Source organism: Haematobia irritans, chromosome 1 (assembly GCF_050003625.1).
Source record: "Haematobia irritans isolate KBUSLIRL chromosome 1, ASM5000362v1, whole genome shotgun sequence".
Classification (NCBI taxonomy): Eukaryota; Metazoa; Arthropoda; class Insecta; order Diptera; family Muscidae; genus Haematobia; species Haematobia irritans.
The window spans coordinates 246298392-246316269 of NC_134397.1; the positions used below are offsets into that span (position 1 = coordinate 246298392).

At 26.5% G+C, this 17878-nt stretch overlaps 1 protein-coding gene across 6 annotated transcripts in view; it reads right to left on the reverse strand.

The window, feature by feature from the left end:
• Best1 (bestrophin 1) overlaps positions 1–17878 on the reverse strand; it is a 98276-nt gene that overhangs the window by 55423 nt on the left and 24975 nt on the right. For all 6 annotated transcript variants that reach the window (XM_075314013.1, XM_075313983.1, XM_075313979.1 and 3 more), the window contains exon 2: positions 14998–15533. In XM_075314013.1, coding sequence (XP_075170128.1) covers positions 14998–15068 — 71 coding nt within the window. In that variant the 5' untranslated portion in view covers positions 15069–15533. The remainder of the gene's footprint in view (positions 1–14997; positions 15534–17878) is intronic.

Genomic DNA, 17878 nt, shown 5'->3' on the forward strand with positions numbered 1-17878 from the left:
GTTGTATTTGTTCCTGTCAAAAATGTTGGATTTTGATATCCTTTCCGATATTCCCGGTATATACAGTAATGATCTGTAAGATTTTTGCTGCTTGTCATTGTCCAGTTTCTCTGTACGTGGCTTAAAGTCAGCTATTAAATCCCTACTAAGTTTCTTCGGGAAATTGTTCTCTTCCAGTATACTTTGTAGTTTCTTCTTGTTCTTCTGATGGAATCTTTGGTCACTTATGGAAAGTACTCTATGAATCAGATTTTGGGCAGTGTTCAAGATTATTCTTTTTGGATGCTTGGAAAAGAAATTCATAATTCTTCCCGACGCCGTGTTTTTTTGATACCAATCCATAAATATATTTTCTCCATTTTTTATTATCAATATATCCAGATACGGTAATTTTTGGGTTTCTTCTAGTTCCATGGTGAATTTGATACTGTCATGGAAATTGTTGAGTTCTGCCAACGTTCGTTCGATTTCTGTTTCCTTAATGATTGCAAATAAGTCGTCGACGTATTTTGTTATTACCTTAGGTTTATGTACAAGTTTTTTCAAGCTATCGTCCAGTAGTTTTTCCATCAGAATGTCTGCTACAATGGGGGAGGCTGGTGATCCCATCGGCAATCCTTTTTTCTGTTTATATATTTTGTTGTCATATTGGAAATATCTGTTATCTATTATACAAAATTTTAATACTTTAATAAATAAATTCTTTGTCATGTCTGTGTGCATCTTAATTTCGTCCCATCTTATACATATTATACTCATATTATACAAAATTTTAATACTTTAATAAATAAATTCTTTGTCATGTCTGTGTGCATCTTAATTTCGTCCCATCTTTCTTCTATTATTTTGATAGCGAGGTCTACTGGTACGCTGGGGAAGAGAGATACCACGTCGAAGGAGATTAGTTTTTCGTCATTTTTGATTGTCAAGTTTTTTATCTTATCTCTAAATTGTCTCGAGTCTCTCACGTTATATTTGGAGTTTTTGGTCAAGTTTTTTAAAATATTCACCAGATATTTATTCAATCCCGCTGCAGGTGCGTTTATCGAAGAGCATATGGGCCTTAATGGATAGTCTTCTTTATGGATTTTAGGTAAACCATACAACCTAGGCGCTGATGCAATTTCAGTCTTTAATCTTCTTCTTTCCAATTCTGTAATTAACTTGTCCCTGAATAATTCTTCTACCAGTTCGTTATTCCTTTTTTGTAGGCCTTGTGTTGGATCCTTATTTACTCGTTGGTAAGTCATCATGTCGCCTACGATTTGTTGCATTCGTTTTCGGTAATCTTCTTTTTCAATAGCCACTGTCGTATTGCCTTTGTCCGCGTTCATAATTAAAATGTTTTTATTCTTTTTCAAAAATTTTTTAGTTCGTTCCACTGTGTTTGTAATAAATCTATCCCTTCCGCTTTGGCTCATTTTGTTTCTATAGTTGTCTACTGAAGTTGCGAATTTTGTTCTGGCCTTTTCCTGCTCTTCCTTATTGCTGTTGGTTTGTATTAGGGTTTCCCCATCTGCAATATACTTGAAAATCGGAAAATCGGCTTTACGCGTTGGTAAACCAAATTTTTCTCCGAGTGATAGGAGCCACTTTATGTCATCCGGAAATTCAGTTTTCGTTTTATTCACGAACCATTTTTCATTTGTTCTTATGTCTAGATCAGTAAGCTGTTGTTTTTTGAGTTTATCGAATTTTTTCTTGTGTATTTCGTTGGTTTTTTCTTTTATCTTCTGTAACTTTTCTGCTTCTACTGAGTACTACTGAGTACTGAGCTTTGGGCAGTAGAAGCAGAAAAGTTACAGAAGATAAAAGAAAAAACCAACGAAATACACAAGAAAAAATTCGATAAACTCAAAAAACAACAGCTTACTGATCTAGACATAAGAACAAATGAAAAATGGTTCGTGAATAAAACGAAAACTGAATTTCCGGATGACATAAAGTGGCTCCTATCACTCGGAGAAAAATTTGGTTTACCAACGCGTAAAGCCGATTTTCCGATTTTCAAGTATATTGCAGATGGGGAAACCCTAATACAAACCAACAGCAATAAGGAAGAGCAGGAAAAGGCCAGAACAAAATTCGCAACTTCAGTAGACAACTATAGAAACAAAATGAGCCAAAGCGGAAGGGATAGATTTATTACAAACACAGTGGAACGAACTAAAAAATTTTTGAAAAAGAATAAAAACATTTTAATTATGAACGCGGACAAAGGCAATACGACAGTGGCTATTGAAAAAGAAGATTACCGAAAACGAATGCAACAAATCGTAGGCGACATGATGACTTACCAACGAGTAAATAAGGATCCAACACAAGGCCTACAAAAAAGGAATAACGAACTGGTAGAAGAATTATTCAGGGACAAGTTAATTACAGAATTGGAAGGAAGAAGATTAAAGACTGAAATTGCATCAGCGCCTAGGTTGTATGGTTTACCTAAAATCCATAAAGAAGACTATCCATTAAGGCCCATATGCTCTTCGATAAACGCACCTGCAGCGGGATTGAATAAATATCTGGTGAATATTTTAAAAAACTTGACCAAAAACTCCAAATATAACGTGAGAGACTCGAGACAATTTAGAGATAAGATAAAAAACTTGACAATCAAAAATGACGAAAAACTAATCTCCTTCGACGTGGTATCTCTCTTCCCCAGCGTACCAGTAGACCTCGCTATCAAAATAATAGAAGAAAGATGGGACGAAATTAAGATGCACACAGACATGACAAAGAATTTATTTATTAAAGTATTAAAATTTTGTATAATAGATAACAGATATTTCCAATATGACAACAAAATATATAAACAGAAAAAAGGATTGCCGATGGGATCACCAGCCTCCCCCATTGTAGCAGACATTCTGATGGAAAAACTACTGGACGATAGCTTGAAAAAACTTGTACATAAACCTAAGGTAATAACAAAATACGTCGACGACTTATTTGCAATCATTAAGGAAACAGAAATCGAACGAACGTTGGCAGAACTCAACAATTTCCATGACAGTATCAAATTCACCATGGAACTAGAAGAAACCCAAAAATTACCGTATCTGGATATATTGATAATAAAAAATGGAGAAAATATATTTATGGATTGGTATCAAAAAAACACGGCGTCGGGAAGAATTATGAATTTCTTTTCCAAGCATCCAAAAAGAATAATCTTGAACACTGCCCAAAATCTGATTCATAGAGTACTTTCCATAAGTGACCAAAGATTCCATCAGAAGAACAAGAAGAAACTACAAAGTATACTGGAAGAGAACAATTTCCCGAAGAAACTTAGTAGGGATTTAATAGCTGACTTTAAGCCACGTACAGAGAAACTGGACAATGACAAGCAGCAAAAATCTTACAGATCATTACTGTATATACCGGGAATATCGGAAAGGATATCAAAATCCAACATTTTTGACAGGAACAAATACAACTTAGCGCATAAGTCAAATAACACCTTGAAAAAACTGTTTACCAACACCAAAGACAAAATCCAAAAGGAAGAAACACCGAACGTTATTTATGAAATTCCATGTGAAGGAAATTCTTCGGAAAAATGTGAAATGGTCTACATCGGAACCACAAAAAATAAATTAAAAACGAGAATATCAGGCCACAAATCAGATATAAAAAATCGTAATAATCAAAAATTACAAAAAACAGCATTAGCAACCCACTGTGCAAAAACAAGGCATCAACCAAACTTCAATAATGTACGCATATTGCAACAAGAAAGCAATAACAACAAAAGGTACACATTAGAAATGCTGCACATCAATAATGTACCAACAAATCGACGAATAAATTACAAAACGGACACTGACAGCATAGCACACATATACAGGCACATGATATGCAAAACCGATGACCAACTGACGAGGAATAATCCGAACAACAACATTAGACAACCAGTGCAATAGATAAAGTAGACGAGAGCAGTGATGCTCCATTAGAATAATAATTGTTTTGTGATCATTGTCTCATATGTAAGTTAAAGATAGTTGTTGCTTGCTAATGTTATGTTCGCCTGGTAGATTGTAGTTTAAAATTAAGAAGTTTATTATATTGTATGTATTTATAAAATGCTAAGTGTTAACTAAACTAATTAATAATAATAATATTATAGATCAAATAACCCTCTGAAGAAGCAATTCAGTGAAAATTGCGAAATATCAGGAATAATGGATTAAAAATAAAAAATAAAGGAAACGAAGATCTTAAGCTTGAAAAACTATTGACTTTTATGAAATAAAATTATGACAAAATTTTTTATAGAAATAAAATTTTGACAAAATTGTCTATAGAAGTAAAATCTTGACAAAATTTTGCATAGAAATAAAATTTGGACAAAAAAATTCTATAGAAATAAAATTTTGACAAAATTTTCTATAGAAATAAAATTTTGACAAAATTTTCTATAGAAATAAAATTTTGACAAAATTTTCTATAGAAATAAAATTTTGACAAAATTTTCTATAGAAATAAAATTTTGACAAAATTTTCTATAGAAATAAAATTTTGACAAAATTTTCTATAGAAATAAAATTTTGACAAAATTTTCTATAGAAATAAATAAAATTTTGACAAAATTTTCTATAGAAATAAAATTTTGACAAAATTTTCTATAGAAATGAAATTTTGACAAAATTTTCTATAGAAATAAAATTTTGACAAAATTTTCTATAGAAATAAAATTTTGACAAAATTTTCTATAGAAATAAAATTTTGACAAAATTTTCTATAGAAATGAAATTTTAACAAAATTTTCTATAGAAATAAAATTTTGACAAAATTTTCCATAGAAATAAAGTTTTGACAAAATTTTCTATAGAAATAAAATTTTGACAAAATTTTCTATAGAAATAAAATTTTGACAAAATTTTCTATAGAAATAAAATTATGACAAAATTTTCTATAGAAGTAAAATGTTGACCAAATGTTCTATACAAATAACATTTTGACAAAATTTTCTGTAGAAATAAAATTTTCTATAAAAATAAAATTTTAGCAAAATTTTCTATAGAAATAAAATATTGACAAAATTTTCTATAGAAATTAAATTTTGTCAAAATTTTATTTCTATATATAAAATATTGACAAAATTTTCTATAGAAATAAAATTTTGACAACATTTTCTATAGAAATACAATTTTGACAAAATTTTCTATAGAAATACAATTTTAGCAAAATTTTCTATAGAAATAAAATTTTAGCACAATTTTCTATAGAAATAAAATATTGACAAAATTTTCTATAGAAATTAAATTTTGACAAAATTTTCTGTAGAAATAAAATTTTTATTCTGATTATTAATTTTGTTCGGCTTGAGGTCATAGAAACAATCGATTATTGATTTGTTTTAATATTTATTTCCAATATTTCGGTTAGTGCCACTAACCATCTTCTGGGATTTTTTATGTGAGTTCGTGTGATGCTGTTCGTTCTGCAAGTCACCGTACAAATTTTGACAAAATTTCCTATAGAGATGAAATTTTAACAAAATTTTCTATAGAAATAAAATTATGACAAAATTTTCCATGCAAATAAAATTGTGATAAAATTTTATATAGAAATATAATTTTGATAAAATTTTATATAGAAATATAATTTTGACAAAATTTTCTGTAGAAATATAATTTTGACAAAATTTTCTATAGAAATAAAATTATGACAACATTTTCTATAGAAATAAAATTTGGACAAAATTTTCTATAAAACTAAAATAATGACAAGATTTTCTATAGAAGTAAAAGTTTGAAAAACTTTTCTATAGAAATAAAATTTTGACAAAATTTTCCATAGAAATCAAATTTTGACAACATTTTCTATAGAAATAAAATTTTGACAAAATTTTCTATAGAAATAAAATGTTAGCAAAATTTTCTATAGAAATAAAATTTTAGCAAAATTTTCTATAGAAATAAAATATTGACAAAATTTTCTATAGAAATAAAATGTTGACAAAATTTTCCATAGAAATAAAATTTTGACAAAATTTTCTGTAGAAATAAAATATTGACAAAATTTTCTATAGAAATAACATTTTGACAAAATTTTCTATAGAAATAAAATTTTGACAAAATTGTCTATTGAAATAAAATTTTGACAAAATTGTCTATAGAAATAAAATTATGACAAAATTTTCATTAGTAATAAAATTTGGACAACATTTTCTATAGAATTAAAATGTTGACAAAATTTTCTATAGAAATAAAATTTTGACAAAATTTTCCATGGAAATAAAATTTTGATAAAATTTTATAAAGAAATATAATTTTGACAAAATTTTTATAAATTTTGACAAATTTTCTATAGAAATAAAATTATGACAAAATTTTTTATAGAAATAAAATTTTGACAAAATTGTCTATAGAAATAAAATCTTGACAAAATTTTGCATAGAAATAAAATTATGACAAAATTTTCCCTGGAAATAAAATTTGGACAAAATTTTCTATAGAAATAAAATTTTGACAAAATTTTCGATAGAAATAAAATTTTGACAAAATTTTCTATAGAAATAAAATTTTGACAAAATTTTCTATAGAAATCAAATTTTGACAAAATTTTCCATAGAAATAAAATTATGACAAAATTTTCCATAGAAATAAAATTATGACAAAATTTTCCCTGGAAATAAAATTTGGACAAAATTTTCTATAGACATAAATTTTTGACAAAATTTTCTATAGAAATAAAAATTTGAAAAAAATTTCTATACAAATAACATTTTGACAAAATTTTCTATACAAATAACATTTTGACAAAATTTTCTGTAGAAATAAAATTTTCTATAGAAATACAACTTTAACAAAATTTTCTGTAGAAATAAAATATTGACAAAATTTTCTATAGAAATAACATTTTGACAAAATTTTCTATAGAAATAAAATTTGCTATAGAAATAAAATTTTGACAAAATTGTCTATTGAAATAAAATTTTGACAAAATTTTCTATAGAAATAAAATTATGACAAAATTTTCATTAGTAATAAAATTATGACAAAATTTTCTATAGAAATAAAATTTTGATAAAATTTTATAAAGAAATATAATTTTGACAAAATTTTTATAAATTTTGACAAAATTTTCTATAGAAATAAAATTATGACAAAATTTTTTATAGAAATAAAATTTTGACAAAATTGTCTATAGAAGTAAAATCTTGACAAAATTTTGCATAGAAATAAAATTTGGACAAAAAAATTCTATAGAAATAAAATTTTGACAAAATTTTCTATAGAAATAAAATTTTGACAAAATTTTCTATAGAAATAAAATTTTGACAAAATTTTCTATAGAAATAAAATTTTGACAAAATTTTCTATAGAAATAAAATTTTGACAAAATTTTCTATAGAAATAAAATTTTGACAAAATTTTCTATAGAAATAAAATTTTGACAAAATTTTCTATAGAAATAAATAAAATTTTGACAAAATTTTCTATAGAAATAAAATTTTGACAAAATTTTCTATAGAAATGAAATTTTGACAAAATTTTCTATAGAAATAAAATTTTGACAAAATTTTCTATAGAAATAAAATTTTGACAAAATTTTCTATAGAAATAAAATTTTGACAAAATTTTCTATAGAAATGAAATTTTAACAAAATTTTCTATAGAAATAAAATTTTGACAAAATTTTCCATAGAAATAAAGTTTTGACAAAATTTTCTATAGAAATAAAATTTTGACAAAATTTTCTATAGAAATAAAATTTTGACAAAATTTTCTATAGAAATAAAATTATGACAAAATTTTCTATAGAAGTAAAATGTTGACCAAATGTTCTATACAAATAACATTTTGACAAAATTTTCTGTAGAAATAAAATTTTCTATAAAAATAAAATTTTAGCAAAATTTTCTATAGAAATAAAATATTGACAAAATTTTCTATAGAAATTAAATTTTGTCAAAATTTTATTTCTATATATAAAATATTGACAAAATTTTCTATAGAAATAAAATTTTGACAACATTTTCTATAGAAATACAATTTTGACAAAATTTTCTATAGAAATACAATTTTAGCAAAATTTTCTATAGAAATAAAATTTTAGCACAATTTTCTATAGAAATAAAATATTGACAAAATTTTCTATAGAAATTAAATTTTGACAAAATTTTCTGTAGAAATAAAATTTTTATTCTGATTATTAATTTTGTTCGGCTTGAGGTCATAGAAACAATCGATTATTGATTTGTTTTAATATTTATTTCCAATATTTCGGTTAGTGCCACTAACCATCTTCTGGGATTTTTTATGTGAGTTCGTGTGATGCTGTTCGTTCTGCAAGTCACCGTACAAATTTTGACAAAATTTCCTATAGAGATGAAATTTTAACAAAATTTTCTATAGAAATAAAATTATGACAAAATTTTCCATGCAAATAAAATTGTGATAAAATTTTATATAGAAATATAATTTTGATAAAATTTTATATAGAAATATAATTTTGACAAAATTTTCTGTAGAAATATAATTTTGACAAAATTTTCTATAGAAATAAAATTATGACAGAATTTTCTATAGAAATAAAATTTGGACAAAATTTTCTATAAAAATAAAATTTTAGCAAAATTTTCTATAGAAATAAAATATTGACAAAATTTTCTATAGAAATAAAATTTTAGCAAAATTTTCTATAGAAATACAATTTTGACAAAATTTCCTATCCTGCTTCGACCTAACACCAAAAAGTTTTTCAGCGGTGGATTATTCCACCTCAGTAATGCTGGTGACATTTCTGAGGATGTCAACGCTTCTCTAAGTGGTTTCACTGCAATGGGGAACGCCGTTCGGTGTTTCTTCACCGATAATGAAAATTTTATCCCAGCGAAGTAAAATTTCGTCACCATGACGAAGATTTTGCTTTCAGAAAATAAATTTTTATTAATAAAAAAAATGCATAAACGCTTTCAATATTATCGGACGAAGAACAAGTAATTACTTATTATACTTGCCAAATTGCAATTCATTTTATTCACTTTGACGGAATCAGAAGATTTACGAAATGAATGAATAATCTCTCGTGTGCGACCATTGCCTTTATAATTGTGAATTATTCGCTTGACCGCACAGTGTATTTTTGTATACAAACTAAATAAATTGAATATGTACAATACATTTAAATTGATTTTTTTTTTTCAAATGCAAATATTGTGTAAATTTTCATGGTGGATGTAAACATGTGATTTATCTTATAAATTATTTGTTTTTGTTGTTCTAAAAGCATTAATTGAAGAAATGCGAAAGGTATTTTCAAAAAAGTCAATGATCCTTAAGTTGTTATTTTAATTGAAGTATTTCACCTGTGGGTCAGGTCAGGAGAAGTGTGCCATAGAGGATCAGGGATTGTGAAATTTCGTTTATATATCCAAAGGATGTGCCCATATATAAAATTGTGCCAAAAATTAAAGTCAAATATCCGCGGCTGTTCTTGCAATTTTAGAAAAATTAAAATTTTAGAATTTTTGCATTTTTCCATTTAACCCCGATTTTTCATATTTATCTTTTATTCACTCATTTTTCTCGTGAACACCATTTATATTTTAATAAAAGAGTAATTAAAATTTTAAGACGTCACATTCGATTACTCGTTCGATTTATACTCCTTCCACCACCTCCCTCCCCATCCATAAAATCGGCGAAAGATTATAACCATTTAATACAATCTTTTAAAACATAGGTGTATGGGTCTAACTCTGACGTCTGATTTAATAGTAAGAGCATTTTTATCAATGTTATTTTTGTTGACATTATGCCTGATATGTATTTTTATAGCCTTAAATCACTGTTTATTTAGAATTTCATTTAGATAAGTTTACACTAAGTTTTTTTTATAGTTTATTTCTATGCAAAAAAAAAAAAAAAAAAATAATCTAACACATTGTTGTGCTTATAAACGTTTATAGTAATCATAAAAAATAACCTTAAATCATTTAAGAAAATTAAACAATAATTGATTGACGTTATGCAATTTGTCGTATACCAGGAAATGTGACTAATATATGTATTAAATATATTAGTATTGTATAAATTTCCTAATCAAGCAAAGAGAACAGTAACAAGACACGTGAAAATATCATAAATATCACGATTGTTTTTTACTCTGCAAATTATAGCGTTTAATGTTTTTAAATGAAGGTGGCACCTCTACTCTGGTTATATGAAGCAGCGTCGACCGTGGCACGACATCGAGCCCTTTAGTACCTTTTCGGCACAATTACTCTACATAGAGTTATTCTGCCCTAAATGTGAAATTTTCACATATAACAACTCAACTCTAAAAATTGTAAATAGCGGATATTAAACAAATAAGCATATACCAAAATGACGATATTTTAGTTTTTATTACAGGATCTCAACATTTTTGAGAGGAATATTGCCTATTCCCCATTCGTATCCAAATGTGAAATGTGGAATGTGATTTTTCCGCCACACTGAGGACCAGATCATTATAAGATAGTGTATATATTTGAAATGCCCAGAAGGACACGAAATACACACATGGTGTATTTAGCAATAATGCTTAAAAATTCCTATAGAAATAAAATGTTGACAAAATTTTCTATAGAAATAAAATTTTTACAAAAAAATAAAATATTGATAACATTTTCTATAGAAATAAAATTTTATATAGAGTTAAAAATTTGACAACATTTTCTATAGAAATAAAATTTTGACAAAATTCTCTATAGAAATAAAATTTTGACAAAATTTTCTATAGATATAAAATTTTGACAAAATCTTCTATGGCAATAAAATTTTGACAAAATTATCTATAAGAATAAAATTTTTCCTATAGAAATAAAATTTTGACAAAATTTCCTTTAGAATAAAAATTTGAAAAAAATGTTTATGGAAATAAAATTTTGGCAAAATTTTTCTATAGAAATAAAATTTTGGCAAAATTTTCTATAGAAATAAAATTTTGACAAAATTTTCTAAAGAAGTAAAATTTTGATAAAACTTTGTATAGAAATTAAATTTTGACTAAATTTTCAATAGAAATAAAATGTTGACAAAATTTTCTATAGAAATAAAATTTTGACAAAATTTTCTATAGGAAAAAAATTGACAAAATGTTCTATAGAAATAAAATTTTGGTAAAATTTTCTATAGGAAACAAATTTGACAACATTTTCTATAGAAATAAAATTCTGACAAAATTTTCTATAGAAATAAAATTTTGACAAAAATTTCCATAGAAATAAAATTTTGACAAAATTTTCTATAGAAATAAAATTTTGACAAAATTTTCTATAGAAATAAATTTTTGATAAAATTTTCTATAGAAATAAAATTTTTACAAAATTTTCTATAAAAATAAAATTTTGATAACATTTTCTATAGAAATAAAATGTTGACAAAATTTTCTATAGAAATGAAATTTTGACAACATTTTCTATAGAAATAAAATTTTGACAAAATTCTCAATAGAAATAAAATTTTTAAAAATTTTCTATAGAAAATAAAGTCTTTTCAAAATTTTCTATAGATATAAAATTTTGACAAAATCTTCTATGGCAATAAAATTTTAACAAAATTATCTATAAGAATAAAATTTTTCCTATAGAAATAAAATTTTGACAAAATTTCCTTTAGAATAAAAATTTGAAAAAAATGGTTATGGAAATAAAATTTTGGCAAAATTTTCTATAGGAAAAAAAATTTACAAAATTTTCTATAGAAATAAAATTTTAACAAAATTTTCTATAGAAGTAACATTTTGACAAAATTTTCTATAGAAATAAAATGTTGACGAAATTTTCTATAGATATAACATTTTTTCAAAATTTTCTATAGAAATAAAATTTCGACAAAATTTTCTTTAGAAATAAAATTTCGACAAAATTTTCTATAGAAATAAAATTTTGACAAAATATTCTATAGAAATAAAATGTGGACAAAATATTCTATAGAAATAAAATTTTGACAAAATTTTCTATAGAAATAAAATTTTGACAAAATTTTCCATAGAAATAAAATTTTGACTAAATTTTCTATAGAAATAAAATTTTGACAAAATTTCTATACAAATAAAATGTTGACAAAATTTTCTATAGGAATAAAATTTAGACAAAATTTTCTAAAGAAATAAAATCTTTTCAACATTTTCTATAGATATAAAATTTTGACAAAATCTTCCATGGCAATAAAATTTTTACAAAATTTTCTATAAGAATAAAATTTTTCCTATAGAAATAAAATTTTGACAAAATTTCCTTTAGAATAAAAATTTGACAAAAATGTTTATGGAAATAAAATTTTGGCAAAATTTTCTATAGGAAAAAAAATTGACAAAAATTCCTATAAAAATAAAATGTTAACAATATTTCCTATAGAATGAAATTTGTAGTTTAGTCAATGCATGATGAAGCTGAAATCAAAAAAACAAAATGATTGAAGAATAAACCAACAATAACAAAACAAAACGAATGAAGTAAGAGGAAGCACGCTCAAAATAAACCCAGCCAACTGCAAAGGAAAAGAGATATGTTTGTACAAATTTATTTCGGCAAAGGCCGGCTATCATAAACCTTTTTTCGGAAGGTTCAAGTGTGGTTCACTTTGGGTCTTGTGAACTGCCTGAATTTATTCTGATAATTGGTTGATAGTTTTTCTGCAAGTAGAGAATGCTGATGAGGAATGTGGTAATTCCGAAATGTGCGTCCATCCAACCATATTGCAGTCTATAGGGCTTTGCCCAAATAAATTTGAAAAACATTCGTTTCCTCTGTTGGTCAATGCATGGTTTTAAGCTGAAATCAAAAACAACAAAATTTTTTATGGAAATAAAATTTTCAATAGAAATAAAATTTTGACAAAATTTCTATAGAAATAAAATTTTTACAAAATTTTCCATAGAAATAAAATTTTGACAAAATTTTCTATAGAAATAAAATGTTGACAAAATTTTCTATAGAAATAAAATTTTGAAAAAATTTTCTATAGAAATAAAATTTTGACAAAATTTTCTATAGAAATAAAATTTTGACAAAATTTTCTATAGAAATAAAATTTTGACAAAATTTTCTATAGAAATAAAATTTTGACAAATTTTCTATAGAAATAAAATTTTGACAAAATTTTCTATAGAAATAAAATTTTGACAAAATCTTCTATGGCAATAAAATTTTTATAAGAATAAAATTTTTCCTATAGAAATAAAATTTTTACAAAATTTTCTATAGAAATAAAATTTTGACAAAATTTTCTATAGAAATAAAATGTTGACAAAATTTTCTATAGAAATAAAATTTTGACAAAATTTTCTATAGAAATAAAATTTTGACAAAATTTTCTATAGAAATAAAATTTTGACAAAATTTTCTATAGAAATAAAATTTTGACAAAATTTTCTATAGAAATAAAATTTTGACAAAATTTTCTATAGAAATAAAATTTTGACAAAATCTTCTATGGCAATAAAATTTTTATAAGAATAAAATTTTTCCTATAGAAATAAAATTTTGACAAAATTTCCTTTAGAATAAAAATTTGACAAAAATGTTTATGGAAGTAAAATTTTGACAAAATTTTCTATAGAAATAAAATTTTGACAAAATTTTCGATAGAAATACAATTTTGTCAAAATTTTCTTTAGAAATAAAATTTTGTCATAATTTTCTATAGAAATAAAATTTTGTCAAAATTTTCTATAAGAATAAAATTTTGCCACAATATTCTAAAGAAATAAAATGTGGACAAAATTTTCCATAAGATTAAAAATTTTTCTATAGAAATAAAATTTTGACAAAATCTCCTATAGAATAAAAATTGGGCATAATTTTTTATGGAAATAAAATTTCGACAGCATTTTCTATGGAAATAAAATTTACAAAAAATTTTCTATACAAATAATATTTTGATAAAATTTTCTATAGGAATAACATTTACAAAAAAAATTATAGTATTATAGGTATTAAAGGATAGTGTATATATATTTGAAATAGTATGCATATAGAAATACAATTTTGACAACATTTTATATAGAAATAAAATTTTGTCAAAATTTTCTATAGAAATTAAATTTTGACAACATTTTCTAAAGGAATAAAATATACAAAAATTTTTTATAGAAATAATATTTTGACAACATTTCCAATAGAAATAAAATTTTGACAAAATTTTGACGAAATTTACTATCGAAATAATCTTTTGACAAAATTTTCTATAGAAATAAAATTTTGACAAAATTTTCTATAGAAATAAAATTTTGACAAAATTTTCTTTAGAAAAAAAATTTTGCAAAATAAGATTTTTTTTTAGAAAATCTAAAAAAAATTGTTCAAATCGGCCTAGATTTAAATATACATATACTTTTACAATAGTCTTTAAATTTGATATTATTTAATTTGAGCACCTTTTTGGCTTCGAAAAGTACATTTTTAATATATTTGTAGTACTTTTTCGTCAACATCATTTGTCATCCTTGATATGAAGGCGGCGGAAAAAATTTAAGCGGGAAATATTTGGTTCAATAAAGTTCATTATAAATGAGTTTCCGATTTCTAACAGATGCCAATATTAATAGACATTTGTAAAAATACTGCAATTAAAAATGATTTCCTTGTCAATAGTGTAAACTTCGTTGTAACATTTACAATTCCATAAACCCCCACTTGTCGAAACATTTATTAAACATAGGTTATTAGCGAAACAAAAAATGGCATGAACAACTTGCCATGTCACCACAGAATGTAGGATGAAAATAAACGTTGTCAGGGGGGTTATCATTTTGAGAAAAAAAAGAAAAAATCACATGCAATAGTTGCATGAAACTTCTCCCTTAATCATAACACATAACGCTTTTTACACCTACACTAATGTAAACCCCCCTTTATGATCACTCTGGAGAGATAACTGACAGATATCAGTTAATCAAAACATTGAGTATCTTATATCAAGGGAGAGCGAGAGAGTGAGAGACTATTTTCTAATTAAAATTAACACACATACGTATGGTGTTACTCACCTGAGCAGTAATTTGAGAAAACAACCAAATCCACGGCATGTAGCAACTTCAGCAGTGTAGGTTACCGTCATTGTTTATCGTGGAGAGCTTCTTATAATTTGTATAAAATATGAACTAGGTATATAAATATACTTATGTATGTAGGTAGATAGCACTTTAATGGCTTTTATCACAACAAATATCTGAACTCAGTTGGCTGGATTTTTTTGTTTTTTTTTGTTTTGTTTTAATCAGTGTTAGGTACTAATTGCAAAGCTTGTAAATTTGCTGCTATGTGAGTTTCGTGAGTTCTTTTGATTTTATTTTCCTTATGTTGGCTTTGTCTATCTATATGTGTGTTTGTGTATCCTATATATATAAAAAACAATAGTCGTCGATCGGCAGCGTATATAACATTCATCTACTATATACAATAAAAGAATATCTAGATTTCACGATTGTTGTTCTCATCATATTGATGTTGTTTGTATTTTTTAGTACAGCAATATTCTTCATCTTTTACACCACATCATTGTTGGGCATTTTTGTGGGAAAGGCTGTAAAAAAAAAAAATAAAGATAAAAATTGAGTTTCATTTACGTGTTTTCAATCAATAAACGAAGATTTATTTCTTAGAAAATATATCATAAATTATTGGAAACCATCATCTTTTAATCAAAATACCATGAATAATGAATGCATGTGACCTTGACAATAGGCGTTTTAGAATGTGTGTTGGTCTATGGTCCATAGTTTGAGCTTGCTGTTGTTTTTGTGTAGTTAAAAAATTTATCATAGGCCACTATAGTAAAATCTTTAAAGTTAGTTTAAGATCATATGTAAAGGGTGATTTGTTAAGAGCTTGATAACTTTTTTTTTTAAAAAAACGCATAAAATTTGCAAAATCTCATCGGTTCTTTATTTGAAACGTTAGATTGGTCCATGACATTTACTTTTTGAAGATAATTTCATTTAAATGTTGACCGCGGCTGCGTCTTAGGTGGTCCATTCGGAAAGTCCAATTTTGGGCAACTTTTTCGAGCATTTCGGCCGGAATAGCCCGAATTTCTTCGGAAATGTTGTCTTCCAAAGCTGGAATAGTTGCTGGCTTATTTCTGTAGACTTTAGACTTGACGTAGCCCCACAAAAAATAGTCTAAAGGCGTCAAATCGCATGATCTTGGTGGCCAACTTACCGGTCCATTTCTTGAGATGAATTGTTCTCCGAAGTTTTCCCTCAAAATGGCCATAGAATCGCGAGCTGTGTGGCATGTAGCGCCATCTTGTTGAAACCACATGTCAACCAAGTTCAGTTCTTCCATTTTTGGCAACAAAAAGTTTGTTAGCATCGAACGATAGCGATCGCCATTCACCGTAACGTTGCGTCCAACAGCATCTTTGAAAAAATACGGTCCAATGATTCCACCAGCGTACAAACCACACCAAACAGTGCATTTTTCGGGATGCATGGGCAGTTCTTGAACGGCTTCTGGTTGCTCTTCACTCCAAATGCGGCAATTTTGCTTATTTACGTAGCCATTCAACCAGAAATGAGCCTCATCGCTGAACAAAATTTGTCGATAAAAAAGCGGATTTTCTGCCAACTTTTCTAGGGCCCATTCACTGAAAATTCGACGTTGTGGCAGATCGTAAGTCTATTCATGATGAAATGTCAAAGCATACTGAGCATCTTTCTCTTTGACACCATGTCTGAAATCCCACGTGATCTGTCAAATACTAATGCATGAAAATCCTAACCTCAAAAGAATCACCCTTTACTAACACCACGTTGCAAATTTCAACCGGATCGGATGAATTTTGCTCCTCTAAGAGGCTCCGGAAATCAAATCTGGGGAACGGTTTATATGGGGCTATATATAATTATGGACCGATATGGACCAATTCTTGCGTGTTTGTTAGAGACCACATTCTAACACCATGTTCCAAATTTCAACCGGATCGGATGAATTTTGCTCCTCCAAGAGGCTCCGGAGGACAAATCTGGGAATCGATTTATATGGGGGCTATATATAATTATGGACCGATGTGGACCAATTTTTGCATGGTTATTAGAGAACATATACCAATACCATGTACCAAATTTCAGCCGGATCGGATGAAATTTGCTTCTCTTAGAGGCTCCGCAAGCCAAATCGGTGGATCGGTTTATATGGGGGCTATATATAATTATGGACCGATGTGGACCAATTTTTGCATGGTTGTTAGAGACCATATACTAACACCATGTACCAAATTTCAGCCGGATCGGATGAAATTTGGTTCTCTTAGAGGCTCCGCAAGCCAAATCGGGGGATCGGTTTATATGGGGGCTATATGTAATTATGGACCGATATGGACCAATTTGTCCATGGTTGTTAGAGACCATATACTAACACCATGTTCCAAATTTCAGCCAGATCGGATAAAATTTGCTTCTCTTAGAGCAATCGCAAGCTAAATTTGGGGGTCCGTTTATATGGGTGCTATACGTAAAAGTGGACCGATATGGCCCATTTCCAATACCATCCAACCTACATCTATAACACGTACTTGTGCCAAGTTTCAAGTCGATAGCTTGTTTCGTTCGGAAGTTAGCGTGATTTCAACAGACGGACGGACGGACATGCTCAGATCGACTCAGAATTTCACCACGACCCAGAACATATATACTTTATGGGGTCTTAGAGCAATATTTCGATGTGTTACAAACGGAATGACAAAGTTAATATACCCCCATCCTATGGTGGAGAGTATAAAAACAGAGATATTTGGAGTATTGCTTCAGTTTTCTGGGTGTTATTTCACAATAAAGTTTAGGGTGTTATTTCGTTATGAGAGTAAACCTAAAAAATTTTGGAGCTTTATATGATTTTGTTAAAACTACCTAACTATTTTACTAGGCC